The sequence below is a fragment of the Notothenia rossii genome (genome assembly GCF_949606895.1).
Source record: "Notothenia rossii genome assembly, chromosome: 11".
NCBI classification, from domain to species: Eukaryota; Metazoa; Chordata; class Actinopteri; order Perciformes; family Nototheniidae; genus Notothenia; species Notothenia rossii.
Window position 1 is genome coordinate 35,665,836 of NC_136910.1, and position 27,333 is coordinate 35,693,168.

The following is a 27,333-nucleotide window of genomic DNA, read 5'->3' on the forward strand; positions in this document are numbered from 1 at the left end:
GAGGAGTTACTTATCGTTTTCCTTCAAAAAGCTGCATCATCTTACAATTCACCTTTCAGCCTTGTCGTAGACATCACCGCTGAGACTTTAAGTGATAAGACATGAAAAGTAAAAAGGAAACTGATACTCTTTATAAATCTCATGGTGTCCAGACTGCACAAGGAAATGCTGAATTCTAATTTTGGAAAGAAATGTTGATTGTTATCAGATGTAGGAGAGACAGTCTGTTAAGTTTGAACACTTTGACAACTATATTCGACACTTCAGATTCAAACTTAACATATATATTTGGGCTTTTCTTATTTTCCAAAGAAGATAACTGTTTTTCAATGTCTCATTTTGGAATAAAGACCTAACAAATATTTGCAAATGTTACTATGATCAGTCTAGGAGTCTGTTTTTATTGATGAGTTGCCTGAAATAAAAACAGTGAAATGTAATCCGAACAGTATTGTTGACATGGAAATCTGCCACCAACAAAGCCTACATATAACTTTCATGGCCATGATATTCATTAGGCTGTCAGCAAGTGTGGGGCCTTCTTTCACTGCGGCTTTAATATTCAATCGTATAAGAAGCCCCCTCAGCATGTCCTTTTAATTATACTTTTCTTTGTAGTGATGTGCTCGACATTACAGTAAAGATGAAGCTGTATGACAAAGAGGAAATTACTGTTTACAAACAAAATAACTAAAACCCTGTGATTTATTTACAATTGTTTCAGATTTAGACACAGCAAAACAGCATTTGCCATGTGCATGGGGTGTATGTGTGGACACTTGAAAAAGGAGGCCATCATGGGCAGACATACAGCCCTACTTGACATCACATGTCTCTGTTGGATGAGATTTTGTAAAAAGAGCTGCTGATTTGATAGGATCTTAACATACCTTTTTGAAGGCTATTATTTTGGATATGTGGAACTGAAATGCTGATTTGAGTTTGCTTTGATTTGCTTTTGTATGCGTCATTTCCACCAAAGCAAATTTGTCGTATGTGTAAACCTACTTGGCAATAACCTGATTCTGATTCTGATGTGAAATGCTTTCAGATCCATGCAGATCTTAAAATATATTCTAGTGGCATAGTGTTGAACTGAAGGCCAACCATGTCTTCAGCTGTCCATGGCCTCAAAGTCTTGTTTCTTGTGCAAAATCATGGGAAACGCAACGTTGACGGATATTATGCTTTGGACTCTGAATTACTCTTCAGGACTCATGCTGTTCATAATGAATGGTATCACTTCTGGAGCTCATCGTTGAGCATGTCTCTCACAAACATGTTGTGCAAAAAACATTTGAAAGACAGCTTCGCACGCACGCACGCACGCACGCACGCACGCACGCACACACACACACACACACACACACACACACACACACACACACACACACACACACTTGGCCAAATTACAGTTGCATCTGGATTTTCTCAATTGTTTTGCATCACAGCTCCTTCAGCATAGCTATAGATCATTTTGTCCCGTGGGAAAATCTCAGTCTAAGTTTTTAGGCACCTACTTTGATGGGAAATTAAACAGGATTTAACCCGCTACACACCACACTCATCAGCATGGTACAAAGCACATCAACATGGATAACGAATCAATATAATTAAACATCAATAAAATCAATGTTTTACCAGAGCCCAAGGGTGAAATGCTTCCAACTGCCCTGCAACAACAAAGACATTATTTCCGGCAATGTGTAATGTTGACAAAATGTTACATTTGCTGCTACTCACTATCATCCTAGGCCCCTTGTCTTTAACAGAAAATGTGTTCCATCCATCCTCACATGTGTGTGGTTTGGTTAAAAGATGATTGCAACATGTTGGCTCCCCTGCTCATGGGAACTTTGTAGAGAACCGTAGAGTAACTATTGTGCAGAGGACCACACTCGAAGCCTTAACCAATATCTGCTCTGCTCCATATCGATATTTCCATGAAATGTTATTATGAAGCTAATTGTGCTCCTGTACTTCAGATCAGATTGCCAGCGTATGAAAGTCAATAAAATGTGGTATTCGTGGTTTCGAGGATAAATCCACTTCGACATAAATGATCTAACAGCCCTCTCACTTACTAACTGTGTGGCGTTCATGATTGAAATTTCAGCGTGATTTTTGTGAACATTGCAAAACCTTCTGGCTGGGAAATGATCGATTTTACCCCCATAGCAAGGGCGTGTGAGGGTCTCCTTAAGCCAAATGTGAGCAGAGTAATGGTTACACTGCAGCACAAGTAGTTAATGCTCACTTAACTGAGCGTGACAAAAGTAGATGGATCACTAAACGTAATATTTGAAAGGCAGCATGCAGGCCTACAGTAAGTGGATAAAAAGATAGATCCATTATCTATCTGATTAATGTTAAATGTCCTTCACAAACTATTATCATGCTTTGGTGGAGAAAACTTGGTGTTGTTGTATGGGAGGCCAGCTGTGCGGTGCTGATGAAGATATTGCACGGTAAACAGTTCCAGCCTCCTGCAGGAGATTGTTGCAGTAAAACGGCACACAGAGAATGTGAGCACCCCAGCTGAGAGCCACTGCTATCAGATGGAGGGCGCAAACCGCAGAGTGTGGGACCATGTGGGGCGGACCACCCATGAGTGGGCCTCCCCCAATTTCCCCGGGCTGCAGCTGGAAGAGACACAATACTGGAGCATGGGAACCGAGCGCAGCCATCCGCCGTGGAGCTGGTCCCTTAAACGGGGATATCTTTGGTTTAGAAAATGATGACGGTCTCACTCGACTTTTCAGTGAATGCACAGGTTTTTTAGGCTTTCCTCTCTAATGCCACTCTGAGCCTTTATTTGTTTATGGAACGTCCTCTGGGAATTTCAGACATGTGTAGTTTGCAGCCTCGGAGGTAGATGGGAGATAGTAGTTTAAACTTTTTTCAAACCTAAGACCAGGAGGAAAGTTAAAGGAGCACATTGGGCAATTAAAGCAAATAAAAATAAAGTATAATTTGGTTCAAGAAAATGTAAGATTTAAGAACTTTCTCGTCATTGTCAAGGCACAACAACATTTATTTTGTGCTGCTCCTGTAGGTGCAACATTATAAATTACAATTCTAAACACAAATAAATTAACACAAATAAATTAACACCCCTTCAAAGCTAGTAATAGAAAGAGATAAACAGGATAATAATAAATCAATCAATACAGCTAAACTAAGTACACTAGATATGTTCAGATGTGGATTGCACATGAAAATGCACTATGTTGCACAAATGGCTTATTTTACTGGTGTTTTTCTCAGACTGTGGAGATCTGATCAGAGATCTGCAGGTGTATGGAAGTTAGAAAGAAGCTGTGGTTATGTGGGCTAATCTAATGTACTTTAAATGTCAAATCAAACAGGTTATACATTTTTTCTCTAGCTGATCCCCTTTGATTTGAAATAAAAGGACAATTTCTAAAATGTCTAATCTATCATCCACCAATCACATTCCCACTTTACAACCACTTGCCAGCCTGGATCATAATCCCCATCATCCTCACCCGCTGTCACTTTCAACTGGGTTAAAAAAAAATGAGACTTTTGTTAAATACGTTGAAACCCAAAGCCCGAGCGTTCAGCTGCAGTGTTTAGGTTAAGTAACCCCCTGGGTTAATAAACTAAACAAAGGTAAACCGTGCAAAATGGCCACAATGAAAGCCAGGCTAAGTAAACGAAGCAGAGTTTACAAGATACAAGAGGTTGAGGCTGCATGCGTGAAACTTTAATGTGAAACAGGTGATGAATGTGTTTTTACTCTAATAAAAAGGCTTTGAAGGGACAATCCTAGTGAAGACAAGATTATTGAACATCACATTACAAACCTTTATGTAGGGCTGTTTATGGTGCACGGTCCACAATTGATATTACAGCAATAGCCTGGAGATGTTATCTGTACCGTATCATGTGATCAAACATTATGGCTTTGGTGTAAGTCTGGGCTTATTATGGTAGGTCACTAAATTGTTCGCTAAGTCTTGGCCGGGTATAGAGCATGAAGTTAAATTGTCTAAACAGGATTTCTGGCGATCACCTTCAATAAAAATCCTGCAGCTCATAGTTTGCACCCTTGCTTGATTTATGTTTTATGTAAGAGATTATCCGTGGACTCTTCTGAGAGTTTGTCTTCACTTTAGGTGAGTTATTACATTCAGGTTTTACCCTTTTCATTTCCAGTCGGGGGAACAAACACTGCACGTGGAGCAGCTCCAGAGAAAATATGAACCCCAAGAACAACAAGAGGGTTCTTTTTAACTTCTTCAAACCACATCTCCCAATAAAAGCTGAACAAACATACCCTGCCACTTGCAAGCGGCTGCTGTCCAGTGAGTTTCACAGAAAAAAGGGCTCGCTTTCCAAAGGGGGGGCTTATGGGACTAATGAAAACTTCACCTTAACTGAAATAATAAAAAGCACACCACCCAAACACTGGCGATTTGTTCCTCTCTCCGGTGTTTTCTCTGGGCCTCGGCTCCTTATTCTAGATGTTTTGAGAAAATTCAACGCACATTGAAATGTAATTTTTAGCTTGTGTTTTGTGGCCTGTTGATTCTTTTCGGGGAATAATGTTTTTTAAAAGATTTAAAATGTGCTAGGAAGTGCAGGAAACCGCATTGTTGTTGGAAGTCTACAAGACCTGGCTGCGACGGCCCGTCCCTGAAACCCCCCCGAGCCCCTCCTGTGGGAGACAAAGCCGGTTTAGCAGCATTATGAAAAAGAGTGGCCTGTGAATGGTTACTGTTCAATTTGTATTTGGTTCCCCGCTGGTCGCTGAGCTGAGATCAGAGCCGAAAGTGAAAACACATGGCGAGGGTCAGCAGGATCAGAGGACCACCACACACACGGCAGAGAGAAGGAAAAAGGCAATGGGAACTTGTGTGAAGAAATGGATTGAATAAACAGAGTCTGCAATCGCCTGCACCCTATTATCCTATAATTTACACTGCATGGGAGCTTGCAGGCTGTGGAAGGCGACCAATGGTTTCCACTGAGAAGAGGCATTCCATGCCTCATGCCAATCAAAAGGCCAGGCATTATAGCCCGAGACAAGTTTTGAATTCTTTCAGGCTAATGTGTTTATTTTAAAAATCCCAAGGAAATGATTACATCAGCGGCAAGCAATGTCTTCAGGAACAGCCGGGCGCTTTGAAGTTTCCAGCAGCAAATCATACATTTAATTACATAATAACTTTGAAAATTGTGTTTGGACAATCAATAGCGAGGATTAAATGTGGAAGTATGAGATTGGGGCTAAAAAATTGGCCGTACCATGACAAAACAAACTTCAGAGGGAGGAGAGGCCAAGAAAAGAACTAGAGATGAAGAATTAGCCTGTTGGTTTGGCCCGGAGCTCAGCATCAGCTTTCCCGCCTCAGCCCTGATGAATGTTAGCTCTCTTCTTCCACCTCGCTTTAATCACGGCTCTGTGCACTCCAGCCTCTCCAATCCAGCAAGAAACGAACACCAGTGAGCTCAACAGTCGTGAAAACATCACTCGAAACTCTTCAAATATGTCCTATATGTTTCTACAGGGATCCTGCTGCCAATGAATTCTGCACATTGAAGACGTTTTTTGCTCCTAATTTGAGTGAAGGTGCAGTCGCTCATCTACTAACAAAGTGCATCGTAATGCAGCGGGTTGAATTGTAAGGATGTGACATCAGTGTTTGTAGAGAAAACAGCTGATCTACTTTGATGAACTGATCTAATTACACGGAGAGTTAGAAAGCTTTGCATTACATGGCAAGACGGTTTCAAGCTTTATGAGGCTCCTGCATGGGGATAGAAAGGGACACATGTTTTTAACAAACACCAAAAAGGAGAATAAAGTGTATTCTCTCACTTATCTTTTGAATGCATTCAGAAAAATGTAAGCTCTTCTCTTCTTCAGACCTCCACCCACATCCCCCTGTGGATCTGGGGCTGAAGGCTAATTGGAGTCAGTGTTGTCCCATGGAGGATGGAGCAGATTACTACGCTCTCTCATCTGTTTGGTTTGATGGGCATTGGCGGAGGTTATCCCGCCTTTGAAACTCTCTGCTTATTTATCCAACAGCTGGGCAAATACCCACAGCCCTTCTGCATTAGGGCTCATTTTTAAACATTTAGAAAAGACAGAGCCCAGTGTTTATGCCTCCATCTTCCTTCACATCTGCACTTAATATTATTTTGCAGACTTTACGCAGAACAAGGGCTCGATCCTTTGTTATGACAGGAAGATATTTTGAACTTTTTGACGATTAATACTGTTTGCTTTCCTGCTCACTCCCTTCAAAATAGCTCCAGGGATCCGATAGGTTAAAGCTGAAATCCGTAACTGAATTTGCCCAGCCTTGTGGATGGGATATTGTTTTCAATTCATCTGCCACTTACATTACTCAGCTGGGATGCATTGTCTCTTTTATCAATCCCTCTTTTCCTCATTTTTTTCTCCATCAGGGTTTTATTATCCAGGAAATGTTCAGTGGAAATATGTATTGTTCTTGGTATGAGCTCATTTAGTCTCCATCCATAACTGTAATGAAAGCTACTTGGTCTTTCTTTCATAATCTGATCAATTTGTTATTTCTGCATTACATATTTTTATGAAGTTTTCATCGATTTATAATCGTCTTGGATGTAGTCTTGGATGTAGAAATGTTGTTATTATAGTGAAGTCAAACTTTGTCTTTGAATAATATGCTATTATAAAGTATTTAGCTAGACTTTTTTTTTGAATGGTGCAGGATGATATTAAGAAGCCAACCAATTCTGCAGCTCCCTCCAGCTCTTTGTCATTTAAAACGTTTGGTTTAGGCGTCGCAACTTCACTACTTAGTTTTACTGTTCTCGTCAAGGTTAACAGCTTTTTGTGGACAAAAACATAAAATAATTTAAAGTATTTTCTGCTAATTATAGATGTTCAATAACTTAATAATACAAATGAAATATCAACAAGGAAATCTTTAAATATTTTGAGATGTCTTCTCTTTCATGTAATGCCTCCAGTTGTAGGATCTTTGCATGCATGTATATGTTGCATTCAAGCACGTAATACTGGCTATTGTATGAATATTCTTGCACTTTCTGTACCCAGATTCAGAGCCAGATCAACTAAATCACTCATTTAGTTTCTTGATAATAAAGATGTTGGTATCTCAAGTTGAATTTGCTGAGATTTATTTATGGGGCATTTGATATGCAGTAGGATTTGAGAGAATTTGAGGTTTCCATCGTTTTTTGTGTGTGTTGTTGTGACTTGACCACAGTCAGTATGTGCATCTTAGAATGGCACCGGGCAGAAACACAAAAACTAACTAGCAACAGACACAATTGCCAATTCGTTGGAGAGAGAAATCCTAATGTAATTTATTGTTTTCCCGGATTGAAAGATGTCTAGCTGTTCTGCGTATGTTTTCTTGATGGAGCGTTTCAACACATGGCCACATATAGATTTATATCCCTTATTGCTCTGAGGCAGCGGTGGTCTTTGACTCTTTCAACAGGGACCAATCAAACAGATTATTGAGGAAATATTTTTGATGGTTTGAATTTGATATAATTGATTCAAAACATTGTTTTGATGGAAAATTTAACTAAACAATTATCAGTTTTTACAGAACTTTTATTCCTTGGTTTAATGAGCAGGGCTGGCTCTCATTTTGAGGTCCCACACGCTTAACATAAAATATTTGACTTATTCTGCGGGAAAGAGAGATTTTTTCGGAAAATAGCTAAAGCTCTTGGCAGGAGGAATCGTGGAAGTGGCAAGACAACTCTTGTCGATATGTGTTTTTCACTTTAAGAACGATACAGATTTAAGTTTTTAGCAAAGTAATGACATATAGGTTTTTTTTCTCAATGTGAACAGAAAACACACGTGAAAAATAGGGAAAACAAGACATTAGTATTACTATTAATACTTTAACAACAATCGTTTTAAGGGGTGGACACTAGGGTTGCGTTCCGATAATCCAAAAATCAGCTCCTAAATTCTAACCCTATCTCCTATTCCTTGACCTCTGAGTGAAACATCACGGGGTTAAGGGATAGTGGATAGGAGAATTCAAAAGGACTTAGGAGAAGAGACTGCAGTACTTTAGAGAATCCGAATGCACTTTCTCTATCCGGCGTGTTTATGATGCGCCAGCGGACGTCATTGTGTGCGTCTGCTGCTCTGGTGAAACTACAGTGTTCTATACAACGGACTACATGGATGTTTAATAAGAACGAGGGACTCATCTTGAGACTCTGCACCGTGCTCTGATGCTGTTGCTTTATGCTTTATGAACGTGGACAACAGAGAAACATATTCTTCATGACCAAAGTTGTAATTGAAATAAAAAAGGAAAGTGAAATTTATGCTCGTCACCCTCTCCCTCCGGTCCACATTAATACAAATGATCCCAATACGTATGATTGTATGAAAATATCTTAAAATCAATACAAATATATTTATTATAAACGTTAGTCCTTAACACCTATCACTGTGTACATCACCATTCAAACATCTTTTAAAAGTTGAACAAACCCCACACAGCTCAGTGAAATGTTGACTTTATTTGATCATTTCAGTAAAAACTAAAGTTCATTTTTCTCTTTTAGATTATAATACTGATGAACGTTCAAAACAAAGCACTTTGGCAACTTACCACATACGTTTTAAAATGCTTAATAAACACCGTAACTTTCATGATATAATTTCTCCGTCATAATCGTTTGTTTCCGTGAACGGCCGACTGTTGTGTGACGCAAGGGGTGCGGCTGCAAGGCATTGTGGGGCAGCATTTTTTCCTCTCCTTTCGGTAAGGGAGGTCCAGTGGTTCCTAAGCCAAAGGAGGCTATGAAGAAAGTTTGAAACCTCCTTTCCTTTCATTTGGAGAATTGGAACGGCACTTAACATGGCTGCCACTGACGTACTTCCGGGTCATTTCACTTGGTTAGGAAGGTTCCTAAGCTAAATGGACTATTGGAACGCAACCCGGGACTCAGGCACAATCAGACCAATCAAGGTGAGAGGACTGAACCAGGTGTGTGAGCTCCATTCATGCTCCTGAGATCACATGCTCCCAATGGTAAACCAAACAAATGCAAATGCACCTGAAGTTTTACATTTTGTATCTAAGTGTTTATACAGAAACAGTTTGATATCTTCGGGATTTAATCAAAAATAAACTAAAGGTTGATTGTTCATCATAATGATGAGTTGTATGTCATTTGGTGGGCTCATTGATATGTTTTTAAAGAGGCCATATTGTGTTTTTAGGGTTGTCCCTTTCCTGTAGTGTGTTGTTCTGCAGTAGGCTATGAGAAAAATAAAAGCAGGTCACAGAGGAACAAAATATGAACCTGAATAGGAGCATACAGGACCCCACTAATAGAATTTTGGGGGAAATGGAGCTGTATTGCACAGAGAAATAAGATATATCAGGCTTTGGATACATAGATAGACAAACATTTCAAACATCATTTCAGTCTTTCTTTTTTTTTTAGAGTATTTCAATGTAGCGCAATCTAGTCTTTCAATGCTTTTAAATTCAGGGTAATGTGCTGTTAATTTCAGTGATGACAGATGTCAGCTTTATGACATGAGGACACTTTTGCGTGTGATCCCTTTTATGATTCCGATCAAACTGAACACCAGTGTTGTCCCGTGCCGTCTACAGTCAGTATATCTCCTTGAATACTTGAATGATGGTGTCTCATAGTGGTTACTGCGCATGTATGTGTGTGGTTTTATCTGTGTGTTTATGTGTGTGTTTGTGCAAGAGCAGACACACAGAGAGCAGAGGACAGACACGCAGTGAGGGAAGTGTACTGTAAACCTGCCACAAGTGATTTACAAAGTCGTATTTTTTTTTGCCGTTGACCAGCAACATGTGGTGTTCATAGACAGCACATGAGATAGGACATAATGGAGGCTTATAGGATGGTTTTGCCCAAAGTGGTTCTTTCTGTCCTCTAAAAAGTTAAAAACACACACATGCACAAAACATTTTCTTAACCATAATTCAGAGGGACCACCAGCTAAGTCGAATGAGAGTGTAGGCTATGCTCGGTATTTAACACGCACCAATCTTCCCCTCACACTGTGAATTACAGCATCTGTCAAAAAGTGAAGGAGATGAATAGAGAAAACTTCTCCACCCATCGTAATGAGCCTCATCCCCAGACTTTTTCTAACCATAATTGGATGGGACTGTCAGAGGCGCATGAGCATAAAAATAGAGATTGATCATTTTTTGTTTCCTTGGTGAACTATAAGGGGAGAAAAAGATAAATAATTATTAATTTCCGTTGCAAACAACAAAATACTCTGAACATTTGATATTTGTTTGATGACATAGTAGGACTGAGCATCCACTCTATTAAGTTCTGATTTATTTCATCCCAACGGACAAGCGTCCTGTTGCTGGCTATGAATGTGGCGTGCTATGCTTCAATTTACCCCTGCAGAGCTGCGATCGATTACTTTTCATCGTATTTTACACTATCAACTTGTTGCACTTGATTACATTTGATGGAGTTGTATTTGTCCCAACTCATGAGGCAAACACAAGGCAGCTGAGAAACATTACCGCTGGTTAACTTTGTACTCAGAAAGATTAATTTCCTAATTGTTTTCATATTTCTACTCACGGAACTCAAGGATTAAGCATCATAAAATATACATTTGAGCCATTCCAACTTCACTACAATGTACTCATTACTTGTCTAGGAAGTGAAGACCAGCCAGTGTGTGTGTTTGTGTGTTTGGAATGTAACACTTTACAGAAGGCTCGACCCTCTGCTGTGTAGAGTTGTGCTGATATGCTCACAACGACAATACGTACAAATGAATACAACTGTTTATCAGCCCTACAGAGGAATAGGAATGTCATTAGTTTGGCAGGCATGTGTTCATAAGTCAATGCATGGAGTGCAGCAGGAATGAGTCCTTAAACCTGGAAATGAGTTAGACTTTTGCACTTTTTGTTCCTTGGTTAACTTTGACAGGAAGTAATCTGTGTATATCAGTGATGTGTAGATCATTTATAGCCGAGCTTGTCCTTGAGACCATTTTATGCTTTAAAAATGAAATGTGGTATTCATTTGTGAGGATTATCTTGCTGAAACATGGAAGTATTTTAAACTTTTCTTTGCCAAAATTCATGGTCTTTTTTTTGTTCAGTGAATAGAGCATTGTTTCACTTTTATGAATTACATCACAAAAAGTCCTCATATTCAGGAATACATTTCCTTTTTCTCATTGTATTAGTCTTTTTAACAGCATTTCTGATGATTTAGCTGGAAATTGATCTGTGATTATAATACTTCCATCTGGGCCCTTAACAAGCATTATTCATCACATGTCTTGCAGCTCACCCAGGTACAAAACCTGTTGACTGAGATGGATAAGTTATATATATATAGAGCATGGGAAAACTGCAGCGCTGTTTGTGGGGTCTCTGAGTTAACCACGTACCGGCCAAATTTGCTGCCGTGCATACTATTAATATCATGCAGGACTCACGCTGCGACATGCTCTTGCTGTGCACATGCTCTATGTAATGGGGAAAACCACAACTTAAGACCACTAACGGTGGGGTATAATTTTTCTAAATTGTTCTAAAAGCCACATAATGTTAAATGCTTGTATAAATCCAACCCACACCAGACTTTGGGGGTATTTTAGCACAGCCCTGGGCCTAATTATTAACCATCATCCAGGGAGACACAGTGAGTGGGAAACCCCTGAGCCACCACCCACATTGAATACAGCAAGAGTCATTTGCACAGAACAGGTTATCCTTCCTAATGAGAGGTGGGTGGGTGGAGGGTGACAGACTTGCTTGGCCTATGTGTACGCGGCCCACTGCACCCAAACTAAAGAGGGGATGGTGGTCTCCGCCTTCAGCAGACATTAGGCTCCGGTGGGGAGAGTAAGCTGGCTGTGTCAGGTGTCAGTGGACACTCAGCGACTGTGGAGGTCAGTACACAGACAACCAGCGCTGGTTAGATCCCTACTTATCAGAGGACAAGGCCTCCATGGTCAGTGCATCAGCCCAAAGAGCTGCCCTAATCCAATTAGAGATCATTTTGTTAGCATTTGTGTGTGTGCGTGTGCATCTGTCTCTTTATTTTTGTAAGCTGTAAATCCCTTGTAAACCAGAGGCAGTGCTTTCATTTCATTTTTTAAATAATCAAACTGTTGTCATTCTTTCAGCTCGTGCTAGAAGACGCAATATCGTTTCTTTTCACAGTTAAACAGGAACATAACAAAAGCACTTGTGTACACCAAACTGATTCAGCCCTGTGGGGTCCGAGACACATTTATTTCTCAAACGTCTCTCTGTCAACATGGAGTCGGTCACACAGTAAGCAAAAAGGCCAGCCAGATTTCCTTGTGTGTTCCTCTCATCAGATAACCACCTCAGTGCCCTGAGTGTTCATGAATGAAGGCCCAGATGTGTGCCATATGCAGATTTGTATCGCGGAGGGTGGGAAACATGTTGAAGTGAATGACGGCTGAGGGATTTTCACATACGTGGAAACACATCTCCTCTGCGGTGGTGATTCCTGAAATGGCTAATTAGGCTTCAGCAGCTGGCAAAGGAGGAATCTGGCTGCAGGGGTGGCCATGAGCAGTTTTAGGGATCGCCCCGGTTTCTGTTTCTGTGGGTTCCCAAAGCTCGTCTAGAGAGAAAAACCACTTGTTGGCGTTTGAGGTGTGCAACATCTGCAGCTAAAAGAAGAGTTTCTTATTTTTCTTCATGATAAAAAGTTTGAAACAGTTCAAAAACAATTCCAAATCTGTTGGCACATTTGTTTGTGCCATAGAATTAAACATATTTCACACATAGAATTATAGAGTCCTTCAATTCAGAAATAATGACCTGCTACCTGTTTTGAAGTCCTTAGATATTTGAAAGCTGGGATAATGGCCCTAAATGTGTCCTTTTTTCTGACTATTGTTTTTACAGTCACTATCTTTATTATTCCAATATAGTGCATACTACCCCAGTCATTATATATTTCAATACATCCAGACTAATGACAAAAGTATTTTGTATCATCCACTGCGATTCCATTTTAAAGACACAAGCCATTTGGTTAGGATTAGGAGAAGATTGTTGTCATGAATAAGAGAAATCAGCATGGACTGTGGGTTGGAAACAAAAACAGTGCTATCCTGCGTCGAGGTCCAAACTTTTTTGATACATCCATCCACCCAAAGTTCTTCCTCAGGATAATTTTGTGCTTCTGATATCAATGTTACACCATGTTCACCTTTGTTCCTGACAGGCAATGCTTTTAGCTCCCAAAGCCTATGTCTTTGTCAGATAAATAACACATATTTCTTCTTTAAATAACGATAAATGCGTAATGTTCTTGTGTGGATAGCCTCAGATGTTTTTAAGCTGGACGCATGACAATATCCATTCATTCCCCACACTACGAGGGACATGTGATCAGACCAGATTCAACTCCAGATTCAAGACTTTTATTCAGGGAATTTCTTTCATGAAAAACCCACGCCTTTCAACTCCTTATCCTGTTCAAGACAACACAGCCGAACCCATTTTCTGCAGAACTTGTATTGTAATTTGAAACACACTTGAGAAACACCCCCCCTACAGCCCAATGGCTTCCCTCCACACCATTGTCAATTGCAGCGAGACAATTAAGACCACATTAGATCTTTTCAAGTGCTTGTAATTTCATAAGAGTGGGCTTTCTTTTCCTCTTTCTACCCTTTTTGAAAATGAAATGGGGGAAACCCGCAGTTCCTCAAGAGCCACTTAGAAAAGATGGGAAACAGATATTAACCCTGCGAGTGATGGTTCTCCAAGAGGCCTCCTCACTCAAAGCCCCCCCCCCCCCCACATCTCAATACCGCGAGCACCTCGACTATGGGACCACACACACACAGACACCTGCACCCTCTGAGAAACATGCACACTGAATCTGGAACCCTATATTCAAACAGAATGACACACTCTCCCTCTCTAATGTCTATTTAAAATAGAAACTGCAATAGATCTTGACTGATTTCCTGTCTTTTAATGACTCAAGATGTGCAATTACTTCCATTAACCATAGAAATGGTCATGTTTATGTTTAAATAATTGAACATACAGTATATTTCATGTATTTGATTCATTTTCCTAGGCCCCTCATAAGCTCCCATGCATGTTGAGTAACCTGGGCCTCTCCATTTGGCCTCATTCCACCGTGTTAAATTGAAATGATGTATTGTCCTAATTAGATGAAAAAATATGAGTAATCCTCCCAGCATGCACCACTTCTGAGAGGGTTTATTATTCTAGCCGAAGGTGCTACTTTGTTTTATTTACTTTGATCCTGCATGTTTCGGTACTCTTTGGTAATCAGAGGTAGAAAAGTCATTACATTGTTATCACAACTGCAGCTATGGCGGCCAGAGCTTGACACAAGACGTTAACCCGTCTGAGACGTAGAGGCCTTCTCTGGCTGAGCGGCTGGCCCACACCGCCCGGCCCCCGGAGGAACATACATCACAGGGCCACGACTTCATCACTACCTGCCCCTGAAACCAGAGCAGCAGCAGAGGTGTGGGAAGCCCGGCTGCGGGGGGCCCGGGGGAAGTGGGGGAGCAGGCTGGACGCCCTTTGAGCACCAAGGCCTGAATATCAAAAGAGAATGAGTGATGGGTGTGATTTGAACCCACTCCTCCACCCTCAGTCATCGCAGTAATCACCACTTTAAATCAATGTGTTTAAAGGAAATATCACCATGGGAATTTCTGAGCTACAGATTTCATTAGGAGCTCTGCTAAATGAATGGAAAGTCGCTCGGCATTGTTTGTTTTTCCTGGTGTGTTCTGTCACCTTCCCCTTCCTCCCCCCCTTTAAGATCGGCATTGTGTGAGTGGCAGCCATTTCACCTTGACCCTGATGATTGACCCTGGCGATTGAGGTGAAAAAACCGCTCATCAGTGTGAAAGTCTAAAACTTTTTTACCCATCCACCTACTACTAAAACATGTTGTGGTTTTGATATCAATGTTCAGCTTTGTCCCTGAAAGGTAATGTTTATAGCTCCCAAAGTCCTTTTCAGGTGAACACAATATACGTAATTTTAGTTATTTAAAAAAGTTCAAATGCTTAATTCTCTCGTCTGGACGGCTTCAGGTTTTTTCAAGCTGGACTGCATGAAAATATCTATTTATTTCCCACACTTGCCGAGGGACACCATGTGATCACACCCGATTCAACTCCAGATTCAAGATTGTCAATCAGGGCGTTTATTTTACGTAATAAAAGGGCCTCATCCAAGCCTTGCACCTCCTGTTCAAGACAACAAAACCACACAACACAGCCGAGGGGATTTCTGTACTAGAGATTGTATTTTTGGATTCATGTGTCTTTAACAAGAAAGAGGGAAAGTACTGAGTCCTTCTTTCCCACATAATACAAAGCTATGTTTTAATTTAAAACTAACTGTATAGCTCTGTATTACCAGATGGGGAGTAGTTTTATACCGGGTAAGCAGTCTGAAGGATGCAGGTGTTTCAACAGATCCAAGTTACCAGATTCACCACAAGCATAATCTTAATTCAGGCCGCGCAGACTCTTGGCGTGAACATGTCACTCTGTAATGTTTTGATCCTTTTCTGCTTATTAAATATTCAAAGACAATCTCTTGACTTGAACCTTTGTGTCTGAGGTATGAAATATGTCCACCACCAGATTTCATTAGGAGCTCTGCTAAATGGATGGAAAGTCGCTTTGTTTGTTTTTCTTGGTGACCTTCCCCTTGTCGATGTCGGTGAAAAAATCCCTCATCAGTGTGAAACGTTGCCATGGTTTCGTCTGAGCTGAGACCCCTTGTCGTGTTTAACGGGGACAGTAGGGATTTCCTCACCCCCTCCTCTCTTCCGTGGCTCCCTGCCACAGCCATGTGGGGCTGCATCATGTCTGCAGGCCCTCTCACACGATCAAAGCACTATTGCGTGCCGAGGCTGCACTGAGAGCACAGCATTTTCACCCCACTACCTTACGCATGAGTAGGCTTGGGAGGGGCTGAGTGATGGAGGGTGGGGAGTAAGGGAGAGGGGGGAGGTAGGGGCGATGATGTAGATTGATGGAAGAGGATGAGACGCAGAACAAAGCTCATGGTAACTAGGTGAATATTAGAAAAACAAGCAAATGATTGAGAGATCTGAGGTTAAGATGAGTGAAGGAGATAAGAAATGAGGTAAGAGGGAGGAAGGGAATCTCCTGATGCATTATTCAGATCATACACAGACAGCAAGATGAGCACTCTCTGAGGTATCACACACACACACACACACACACACACACACACACACACACACACACACACACACACACACACACACACACACACACACACACACACACACACACACACACACACACACACACACACACACACACACACACACACACACACACACACACAATGAGAGAATAGTCTGGGCAGTGGGCACTCAAACCACAGACAAAACACTGAAAGCATACACACTTTCCCTCCCTCTGTCTCACACAAAGCTACACTCACCCGCCCACACACACGATCACTAAGTAAAGCACGGTTATTTACTCTGATTAAATGGAAAGCATTAACTAGGAGCAGATTTATGTGCTTAACACAATTTCATGATTTCCAATTCCCTATGCAGTTCCGCAGACACATCCAGAAGTCCCTTACTGTGTTATCACCCTAACATACTATATGGAGTTCATGTCTACTGATTGTGCCATAGTGATCTGTCTTTTTCTCTGAACACATACAGCATGAACATAGCAATAAGATTCTGCATTGTTCTTGTATTGCAGGAGCTGGTTTACCTTAGTGTTACAATGTGGTAGCAAAACGTAAAATCAGAACATCTTTTGGTTGTTAAATAATCCCTGTTTCTATGGTGAGATTACTTTTAAGAAAGCATGCTTTATTGTGCATTTACTGTACAAGAGTTACATATTTAAATAGTGTTAACTTCCCTAAATAAAAAAAATTGCTTTTGTGATGAGTCAGTTGCTAACATGCTAACATTTGAGACTGGGACAAGATGGTTTAATCAATTTCTCAATTTTCACAATGATGAAGAATCATGTGGCATATTAAAAATGAACCAAGTGTGTTTTATTGTTATACATTTAAGTAGCAGTTAAAATTACTTTTTTAATCTGCAATATAGCCTTTTTGGTCTGCAAGGACAACTAATAATTGCACTAATCTAAATCTAAAATCCTGCTCGCGGTGACTTCGCAAAAAATCCAAATAAAGATCTAAATAGGGTTCTTCTCAAGCTCACTAATGCTCACCACCACATGGCCTGTGTGTGTGAGAAACAGAACGGGTGTTACTGAAGCACTTACGTTGCTTTAATTGTAAATGAAAGCCCATAATAGATGAGTAATTTAGCGCTAAGTTAAAATGTGTGGTTTCTCACATGTCCTAGCGTTTCTAAGTGTTTTTTCCACTATTTGTACCACTCTCACCCCTTTAGAATAACATTATTATCACAAGCATGAAGAGCACCACAATTATTCACAGCCCGCTCTTTCTCAAGTTAGGAAATCGCCTTGAAAATTGGGGAGGCCTGCAGAGTGTTTGCCACTTAAGTCCCTGTGCTTAAGAGGTGTGTGTGTGTGTGTGTGTGTGTGTGTGTGTGTGTGTGTGTGTGTGTGTGTGTGTGTGTGTGTGTGTGTGTGTGTGTGTGTGTGTGTGTGTGTGTGTGTGTGTGTGTGTGTGTGTGTGTGTGTGTGTGTGTGTGTGTGTGTGTGTGTGTGTGTGTGTGTGTGTGTGTGTGTTGACATGGAAACTCCACACCATGCATGCTGTCAGATCTTAGAGCGTAACATAAACCAATTTTCAACAGTGTTTCTCCTACAATAACAAAAAGAAAAAAAGTTATTTGTAATTGCATCTACAAATTAGGTAAAATCTAGCTTGCATACATTTTCAACTTATACAAAATTTGGTAACACTTTATTTTGATAGTCCATATTTAACCCTCTATAAGTCATCAGTTGACATTTAGTAGCATGTCAACAGTGCATCAGTTGACATGTGTCAGTTGACATTCAACAGCATCGTTCAAACCGACAAGTAACTAAGCATTAGTTGATGATCAACAGATAAGCAACTAAAGTTCAGTTGACTATTACATTAAGCATTAGTTGATGATCAACAGATAAGCAACTTTAGAGTTTAGTTGACTATTACATTAAGCATTAGTTGATGATCAACAGATAAGCAACTTTAGAGTTTAGTTGACTATTACATTAAGCATTAGTTGATGATCAACAGATAAGCAACTTTAGAGTTTAGTTGACTATCTGTTGATCGTCAACTAATCTAGAGTTGACTATTAGTATACTTTTAGTAGGTTTTCCACTTAGCGTTTGTAGGCATGTGTTAGGACTATCCAATTAAAGTGAAAAACAGTTGAGAACAGTAGAAAGTCTATAACCTATCAACAGAACACAAACATTCATCCACTAATGATATGCAACAGACAAAAGCGAAATGTTTTGCACAACTGATCACGAATACTGGATAACTGAAGTCAGTACCAGACTATAAAGCACAGTAGAACAAACACTGTACACAGCATATCAGAGAAAGAAAGCTTTTTTAGTTTAATAATATACTACAAGTAAAAACTGAACAGTTGTGAACCACATTCAATCCTACTAAAGGACATCTAAACATAATTATTAACAGGTCGCCAAAAAACTTCCCCAAAGTAGCTTTCCAAAATGAAAAAACTCCCCCCCTACAACAACAACGCTCAACCCACATTCAGAATTACCTGGCAGAAAAGGGGATGAGCTGTTTGTTGCTTTTCATTTCAGCAATCTTTTCTGCGAGTTCACCGACTATTTTTCTCTGATAGAGTTGGGCTAATTTTAAAAATTTGGTTTTACCCTTAAACTGGTCAAGGACACTTTTGTCCACCAGGAATACTTCAGCAATTGCTGCAGTGTCTTTCGCAGCATTCCTGGAAACATGAGCTTTCTTAAAAGCTTTGGTCATCTTGAAGCCTCTCTGCACCAGTTTAAGGACACGCCGATATCTTCTCACCACATCTGAGATGGAAGACACTGAAAAATAAAGAATACATTAATGTCAATAAATGTTATTGCCCCCCAATAATTGTTGTGGTCTGTATTCAGTGCAGTGTCTTAGTTGCAGGGTGAGCCATAGTGTTTCTCACATATTTTCTCTTGAAAAGGGACCACAACTTGGATGAATGTGTGTGACTTCCCATTTGTTTTAGAACATGTGTTGTATTTTATAGTAGGTACTAGGTAGTGTGCCTGTATGCGCAGTGTGCAAATCTAGTTAGATAATTGGCTATTTATTGATAAAAAACATATTGGTGGTAAAAACTGGTGAGAACATTATTTATATTTCATTATTCATTACAGGTTCAGCTCAAACAGCCATAAGAGATGAGCATTAGAGGTGTGGACATTTCTCGATTTATAAGATGCATCGCGATGTACGATGCACTCTGAAACTACGGGGCGGCCGAGAACAAAAAATACACATGCGTTAATCGCGTAAAAATAATTAGTGGCGTTATTTTTTTTTTGCGTTAACGCGTTAACTTGACAGCCCTAATTTAATCTGGAGTGCAGTGATTTTTTTCCGTTTGCCTGGTATTGAATACCAGCTGGTAGATAATGTGTTTCAAACTTTATTTTTTACCATTTCACAACTGTTCGGTGTTTTTACTTTTAGTATATTATTAAAATAAAAAAGCGTTCTTTCTCTGATATGCTGTGTACAGTGTTTGTTCTACTGTGCTTTATAGCCTGGTATTGACTTCAATTATCCAGTGTTCGTGATCAGTTGTGCAAAACATTTCGCTTTATTCCCATGTCTGTTGCATATAATTAGTGGATGAATGTATGTGTTCTGTTGATAGGTTATAGGCTTTCTACTGTTCTCAACTGTTTTTCACTTTAATTGGATAGTCCTAACACATGCCTACAAACGCTTAGTGGAGAACCTACTAAAAGTATACTAATAGTCAACTCTAGATTAGTTGACAATCAACAGATAGTCAACTAAACTCTAAAGTTGCTTATCTGTTGATCATCAACTAATGCTTAATGTAATAGTCAACTAAACTCTAAAGTTGCTTATCTGTTGATCATCAACTAATGCTTAATGTAATAGTCAACTAAACTTTAGTTGCTTATCTGATGATCATCAACTAATGGTTAATGTATATTCTACTGGCAGTTAGTTGAATGCATGTTACTTGTCTGTTGAAACAGTGTTGTTGAATGGCAACTGATGACTTATAGAGTGTTAACTATGGACTATCAAAGTGTTACCAAAAAAGTAACTAGATTTAACTACATTGGGAATTCCTTTCATTGTTGGTTATAGCTTTTACAATGTATTTAAAAAATCATGCAACACTCAGATTATCTGACAAATAAAGGCTGGACTTCAACATCTCATTCTCTTTAGAGTATTATTAATCTGCCTCTCTCCCAGCTAGAAATCCTTGGTTCTAAAAACATTCTGAGAATGTTACCATTCATTGTTCTAGGAATGTTTTCAGCGGGAAGTTTTAGTTTGGTTCCCAGAATGTTCTTCTGAAAGGTAGGATAACGTTCTCTAAAAGCATTCTTAAAATGTTTGGTAATAACCTTCTTAAGATGTTTTTGATAACATTGTTCCAACATTATGCCCTAGCATCATCGCCTAAAGTGGGAAAAGAAATGCCTTCAAAAAAAGTATCTAGCAGTTTTTTATTCCTACAGGATTCGTAAAGTCTACTATAGAAGTTCTTAAATGTGTTGTTGATTTCACCAGAATCATGGGTCAGGTGGCCAGATTCATTTCTGATTTGAGCTATTAGTCGTGAGCTCTCTGAGCGCCGCAATCGGTGAGTAAGAATTTTGGATGCTCTTTCGCCCTGCTCATAAACCAATCCCTTTGATTTTAAAATCATCTGTTCAGTCCGTCTAGTAGAAAGAAGACTACATTCTGACTGTAAACATAATCTCTGTTTATATAAATCAGGAGATGGAGAAGCAGAATGTTTCTGATCCAAATTTAAAATCAGGTCAACTCCAGCAAGCGCATCCTTCTTTGTTTGTTTTTGAAGCTATAAGAGATTATTTTCCCACCTATACAGTATATGCTTTAAGACTTTCCCAGATAGAACTCCATTTCATGTCTTTATCAATATCAATCTAAAAAATATGCCAATTTCTGAAGATATGCATTTTATGAAGGTTTCATCAGATAGTAAGTAAGTATTACATCTCCAAGATCGAGAACGCGTTGGTTGATTCTCAAAGCATAGCTCCATGATCAAAGGACAATGATCTGATATTATTATAGCATCATATGAGCAATTTTTTAGAATCTGAAGAAGACGTTTGTCAATAAAAAAAGTAATCAATGCGTGAGTGCGATTGGTGTACAGGGGAAAAAAAAGAGTACTGCCTAGCTGACGGGAAGAGGAAGCGCCACGCATCTACAGCTCCCAGAGTTTCTTAGTGTGACTGCAGACTCAATGCACATTTTGTTAACTGCACAGGTCGTGCTGAAGAGCGGTTTAACTTTGGGTCTAGAACACAACTCATGTCTCCTCCCACTATCAATTGGTGATTCTCAGGTCCTGCCAACCCTATGTCCTGTGCCGTTGGAGGCCCCGTCGACTACTCATCTGCCTGGGGTCCTGCCAACCCTATGTCCTGTGCCGTTGGAGGTCCAGCCGACAACTGCTCCGCCGAGTTTCCTGCCAACACTGTGTCCTGTCCTGTTTCGGTTCCCATCGACACCAGACCTTGCTCCGTCGTGGGTCCCATTATCACCAGCCCAGGTTCGGTCCAGGGCCTTGTCTACGCCTGACCCGCCAGGGGTTCCATCAGCTCCTGCCCGTCCTTGTGCCCGGACTCCTGAGTTCCCAGCGGCTTTCGCCCTAGATCCCGGTCTCCTGAGTTCCCCAGCCGAGGACTCCACCATGAACTCTGCCTTGCCCCCGGGCCGTCCACTCGAGAACTGCATCCTGGGCTCTGCCTTGCCCCCGGACCGTCCGCCCGAGGACTCCACCATGAACTCTGCCTTGCCCCTGGGCCGTCCGCCCGAGAACTCCATCATGGACTCTGCCTTGCCCCTGGGCCGTCCGCCCGAGACACCCAACATGGACTGCGCTTTGCGTCTTGGTTGTCATCCCGGACCCATTCTCCAGACCCCATCCACCCACCCTTTTGGAAAAAAATGGGACGTCTGGAATCCGTCCCTTGAGGGGGGGGGGTTCTGTCACGATTCTTGTGTTGTGTCACGTTTTTAGTTTTGTGTGTCTGGTAGTGGGTGTTTTGCTGTTCTCCTTGTCATGTTTTCCTCTTTGTGTATTGTCTGGTCTTTCTCCCTGTGTTTTCCTCTCTGTCGTTAGTTTCCCTGGTGTGTCTAATTTCCTGATAGTTTTCACCTGTCACCCGTGCTCATCAGCGTCAGCCCCGCCCCTGATTGTTCCCACCTGTGTCTTATGTGCTTAAATTCCCCTGTCTCCCAGTGTTCAGTGTCAGTTCGTATTGTCTCTTGCTGTTTTCAGGTCTATGCTCTCTGTGCTCATGAAAGGTTTTGATTCCTCACTACGTGAACGCTTTCACTTTGTTCTCTATTTTTTTCATCTCAAACTTGAGATTTGATAGTGACCTTTTTTTGTTGTTCATATTGATGTATTTTGGAAAAATAAAGTATCTTACAAATAATTTACCTCTGTCTCCCGGGTCGTGCAATTGGGTCCTACATCCTAAGTGTCTGAGTTCGTAACATCTTCAGTGATCTGAGATACAACAAAGGGTACGGATTTGTGAATAAGTATAGCAGTGCCTCGAGCTTTACCATTGAATTTGGAGTGATACACCTCACCCACCCACTGAGTTTTAAGTTTGGAATGGTCTGAAATCCTTAATTGTTTTTCCTGGATAAATGCAATATTTACCTTGAGGTTCTGAAGATGGGAGAGGGCTTTCTTACGCTTTACAGGTTGATTAAGGCCCTTACAGTTCCAGCTGATAAAGTTGACCTGGCAGCCATGCAACCCAGGGCGGGTAGATCGAGTCGTCATTGAAGATTTCTTACTGAAAGAATGGAGAGCTGAAGTGCAAGCTGGACATCGATTAAGGTGCTAAAATATTGCCGTACTCTAGGGCATTCATAGCAGAAACCATAAGAAAAAAACTAAAGAAAAACAGACTATAACACACACAAAAAAGAAAACATTTACCACACATTGTTCTGACCATTTTCCAATTTCCCCTACACAGTGTATTTCCCAAAGCTTAACAAGCTTTGCTCTAACTGCCATTGCCTCAATATCTAACCACTTTCGGTCCTTAGTGAACAGAATTTGCTTATCCAGCAGTGAACTCCTCTAGTATCCTTATTCTTAGCTAAAAACAATAATCACATAAAACAAGACCCAAAAGACATGTGTAAAATAATTGTAAAGCTAAACCCTCTCACAAATACGTTTTGCTTATGCTATCTGTATGATCTTGTGAGCACCTGCTACTATGAGAAGTGAGATAAGATGCTTTAAACATGAACAGATACATTCATTTAGTAGTTACTGAAGTTAAACTCGAACTGAAGCAACAGGTGAACAAGACAGACCAAACCTGCAGGTGGAGATCTCAGGGAAAGAGTCTCCAAAGTTCCCGTGAATGAAAAGTCTGTTTAAACGTTATAAGAAATATGATCACGAAAAAGAAAGAAAGAAAGACCCTCACATGAGGCATTTTCTAGGTATAAGCAGCGTAATTTTCGAGATAAATGACTATAGGAAGATAGCACAAACAGTCAGTTTGTGTTATAACAACGACCCTGCAGAGAGCGTTTCCATTACCTACGGTCTCATCCACCCTGAGCATTCCAATCCCGATTTCCAGTCCGTGGTAAACAACTCCTTGATTTAACAGACGTTAATGTTCACATATTTTCGGCGGTAGGCTTTATCTTCGTAGTGTAGTATTCCATCGCGGATTGGAGAGAGTCGTCTCACTGCCGAAAGTGATCCGCAGTCGTGCCGGGTAAAGGAGCCCATATCTGACGTCTGCCTTGCGAAGCACAGCCTTCACCTCATTATATGCCGCTCAGCGCTTTTCCAAATCTGCGCTGTAGTCAGGGAATATGAAAATCTGTGTGCCCCCGAGCACTAGCTTGCCTTTCTGACGTGAAAGTTTCAGTATTTCCTCTTTCACTTGAAAAATATGAACTTTACATAGGAAGGAGCGTGGGCGCTCTCCGTCTTTAGGTCAGGAAGTGGGTACACAGTGAGCACGGTCAAGTACCGGTGCTTTCTCCAGTCCGCCCGGTCCGGTAAACAATTTGTGAAGCATGTTAGAGATGAAAGTAGTTGGGTTGCCTTGTTCCACATCTTCTGGTATTCCAACAATACGTAGATTGCAATGTCTCCCTCTATTCTAGCATGTTGTTGCGTTGATCATTAGCCTCAACCGTGCTACTGGTTAAGCTAGCAGTCGTCTTGTTCACCTTTGGAGGCATGATAGCTGCACATACAGTGGGGCAAAAAAGTATTTAGTCAGCCACCAATTGTGCAAGTTCTCCCACTTAAAAATATGAGAGAGGCCTGTCATTGTCATCCTAGGTATACCTCAACTATGAGAGACAAAATAAGAAAAGAGAATCCAGAAAATCACATTGTCTGATTTTTAAAGAATTTATTTGCAAATGATGGTGTAAAATAAGTATTTGGTCACCGACAAACAAACAAGATTTCTGGCTCTCACAGACCTGTAACTTCTTCTTTAAGAGCCTCCTCTGTCCTCCACTTGTTAACTGTATTAATGACACCTGTTTGAACTCGTTATCAGTATAAAAGACACCTTTCCACAACCTCAAACAGTCACACTCCAAACTCCACTATGGCCAAGAGCAAAGAGCTAAAAATTACGTTCCCACAGAACTAACTCAACTAAATTTAGCTAGAAACGTATTTTCTCCCACGTTACGTTCGTTATGAACATATCTCAAATACGTTTATTTTCTACATACTGTAGCGTCTCGCTACAGGAACACAGGGAGGCTTACGGCCCGTCCACACACAGGCATGAAAAAAATCTTTCAAAGCTTCGCCCATTCACTTGAATGGGGTGACGTAGAAGATTTTTAATCTTCGCCGAACTGCATTGTGGGGAGCGGAGCATGGCTTTGCAAGCATCGTGAGCATCAAAAGTTGAGCAATGTTCAACTTTTGATGCTCCCGATGCTTTCGAAGCTGGCAACAGCCAATCAAATCCGTTTATGCAAATCCCGCCAGTACAAGCGCTGGCCAATCAAACCGCGTGCAAGCTGGGAGAGCCAGACCGCAGTTCATTTCCTCATATTCCAAACGAGAAATTAAGGTAGCAAATTACCCGGTTCTTTACGACCAGAACTATTTACTGGGATACAAACCGGAGGAACCAGGCATGGAGGGAGGTGGCAGAGACAGTGGGTGAAACTGGTAGGTTTTCGCCTGTTTGGGCAGTTTATATCCAGTTTACTTCGTTTTAACATTGCTATTGCTTTGTATGTCGGGGGCGGGAGATTCATGTGATTGGTTGTTGGTCGCGTTGCTCGAAAAAATCGCCAAGCTTCAGATACGCCCAGCATCAAGATTTTTCAAGATTTTTTTCATGCCTGTGTGTGGACCGGCCGTTAGTTTGTCCTTTATCCGGGAGTTTATTGTACATGTTACAATAGTTGTTATATGTTTCCACACGGACCCTGTTGAGGGGAACACACCGGAGCAGGCATGCGGATGAAGCCAGGGTGTAAATGTTATATTAAGGAAAATATGTGGGAATGGACAGAAATGCACGAAGAAGCATTCAGCAGGCTCAAGGACAATATAGCCAAAACACCAGTACTGAAGTACTATGACCCAGAAGAGGAACTGACATTGCAGTGTGATGCTTCAGAAACGGGGCTGGGAGCAACACTGACTCAAAAAGGGAAACCTGTAGCATTCGGGAGCAGAGCACTGACACCAACCGAAAGGGTCTATGCCCAAATAGAAAAAGAATATTTAGCTATTGTCTATGGCATGGAAAAGTTCCATCAATACACGTATGGCCGGAAAGTGACAGTACAGAGTGACCATAAGCCGTTGGAGAACATTGTCAAGAAGCCACTGTTAAGTGCACCAAAGACACTCCAACGTATGTTACTCAGACTTCAGAGATATGATTTTGATGTGAATTATGTCCCAGGTCGTGACATGTTACTTGCAGATACATTGAGTAGAGCATACTTACCAGAGAGCTCATCTGCAGGAACAGTGGAAGTTGAGATTGAGACGGTCAATATGGTGGCCTACTTGCCTATCTCTGAAGAGAGACTGAGCACAATCCGCTCTGCTACACAAGGAGACAAAACGCTACAGACACTTAGCAACACCATTTGGAAGGGATGGCCTAAACATAAGAAAGACACACCGATAGATATTATGCACTACTACTCATTCCAGGAGGAACTGAGTATAAAGGATGACATCATCTTCAGAGGGGAGAGAGCTGTCATCCCATATTCACTAAAAGGGACATCACCCGCCGGATCCACTCCTCTCACCTGGGTGTGGAGGCATGCCTCAGGCGTGCGAGAGAATGTGTCTTCTGGCCGGGAATGAATGAACAGATAAAAACGTTCATAGTGAAATGTGACATTTGCAGATCAGTTGACACAAAACAACAAAAAGAGACACTACATCCACATGAGGTACCAGGCAGACCATGGGCCAAGGTTGGTACAGATTTGTTTACCTTTAACGATAAGAACTACCTCATTACAGTGGACTACTATTCCAACTTTTGGGAAGTTGACTACCTACCTGATACAAAGTCAAGTACTGTAATTAGGAAGCTGAAAGCTCACTTTTCCCGTCAGGGGATTCCGCTTATTCTTTTATGGGACAATGGGCCCCAGTATTCGTCCCAAGAGTTCCAGCGTTTCAGTCGGCTGTGGGAGTTCGAGCACAAACCGTCGTCTCCTGGATACCCACAGAGCAATGGGAAGGCAGAGTCTGCTGTGAAAACTGCAAAACGACTGATGCTGAAAGCTAAGGCGGCGGGACAGGACCCGTACCTGGCTATGTTGGATCACCGCAACACACCTACTCAGGGACTGACTACAAGCCCGGCTCAGGGACTGCTTAGCAGGAGGACCAGAACTCTACTACCTGCTCGGGACAGTCTCCTACAACCCGAGGTGAAACAGACAACACAAGAGCGGATTGACAGGCAGGAGAAGCAAGCCACATACTACAACAAGACAGCTAAGGACATGGACATGCTCAAACAGGGAGACCGGGTTAGAG

General features: G+C 41.1%; 1 protein-coding gene across 2 annotated transcripts; it reads left to right on the forward strand.

The window, feature by feature from the left end:
• The first annotated feature begins 8,836 nt into the window (after nucleotides 1-8,836).
• On the forward strand, nucleotides 8,837-22,563 carry LOC307025071 (uncharacterized protein). 2 transcript variants are annotated; one of them, XM_079659654.1, is made up of 2 exons: nucleotides 8,837-9,014; nucleotides 21,625-22,563. In XM_079659654.1, exons 1-2 carry the CDS (start codon nucleotides 8,946-8,948, stop codon nucleotides 22,300-22,302), a joined length of 747 nt encoding a protein of 248 aa, XP_079515780.1. In that variant the 5' UTR covers nucleotides 8,837-8,945; the 3' UTR covers nucleotides 22,303-22,563. The 2 variants fall into 2 exon arrangements, with proteins under 2 accessions (XP_079515780.1, XP_079515781.1); XM_079659655.1 differs by having other exon boundaries at nucleotides 8,837-8,996.
• Nucleotides 22,564-27,333: the final 4,770 nt, after the last annotated feature.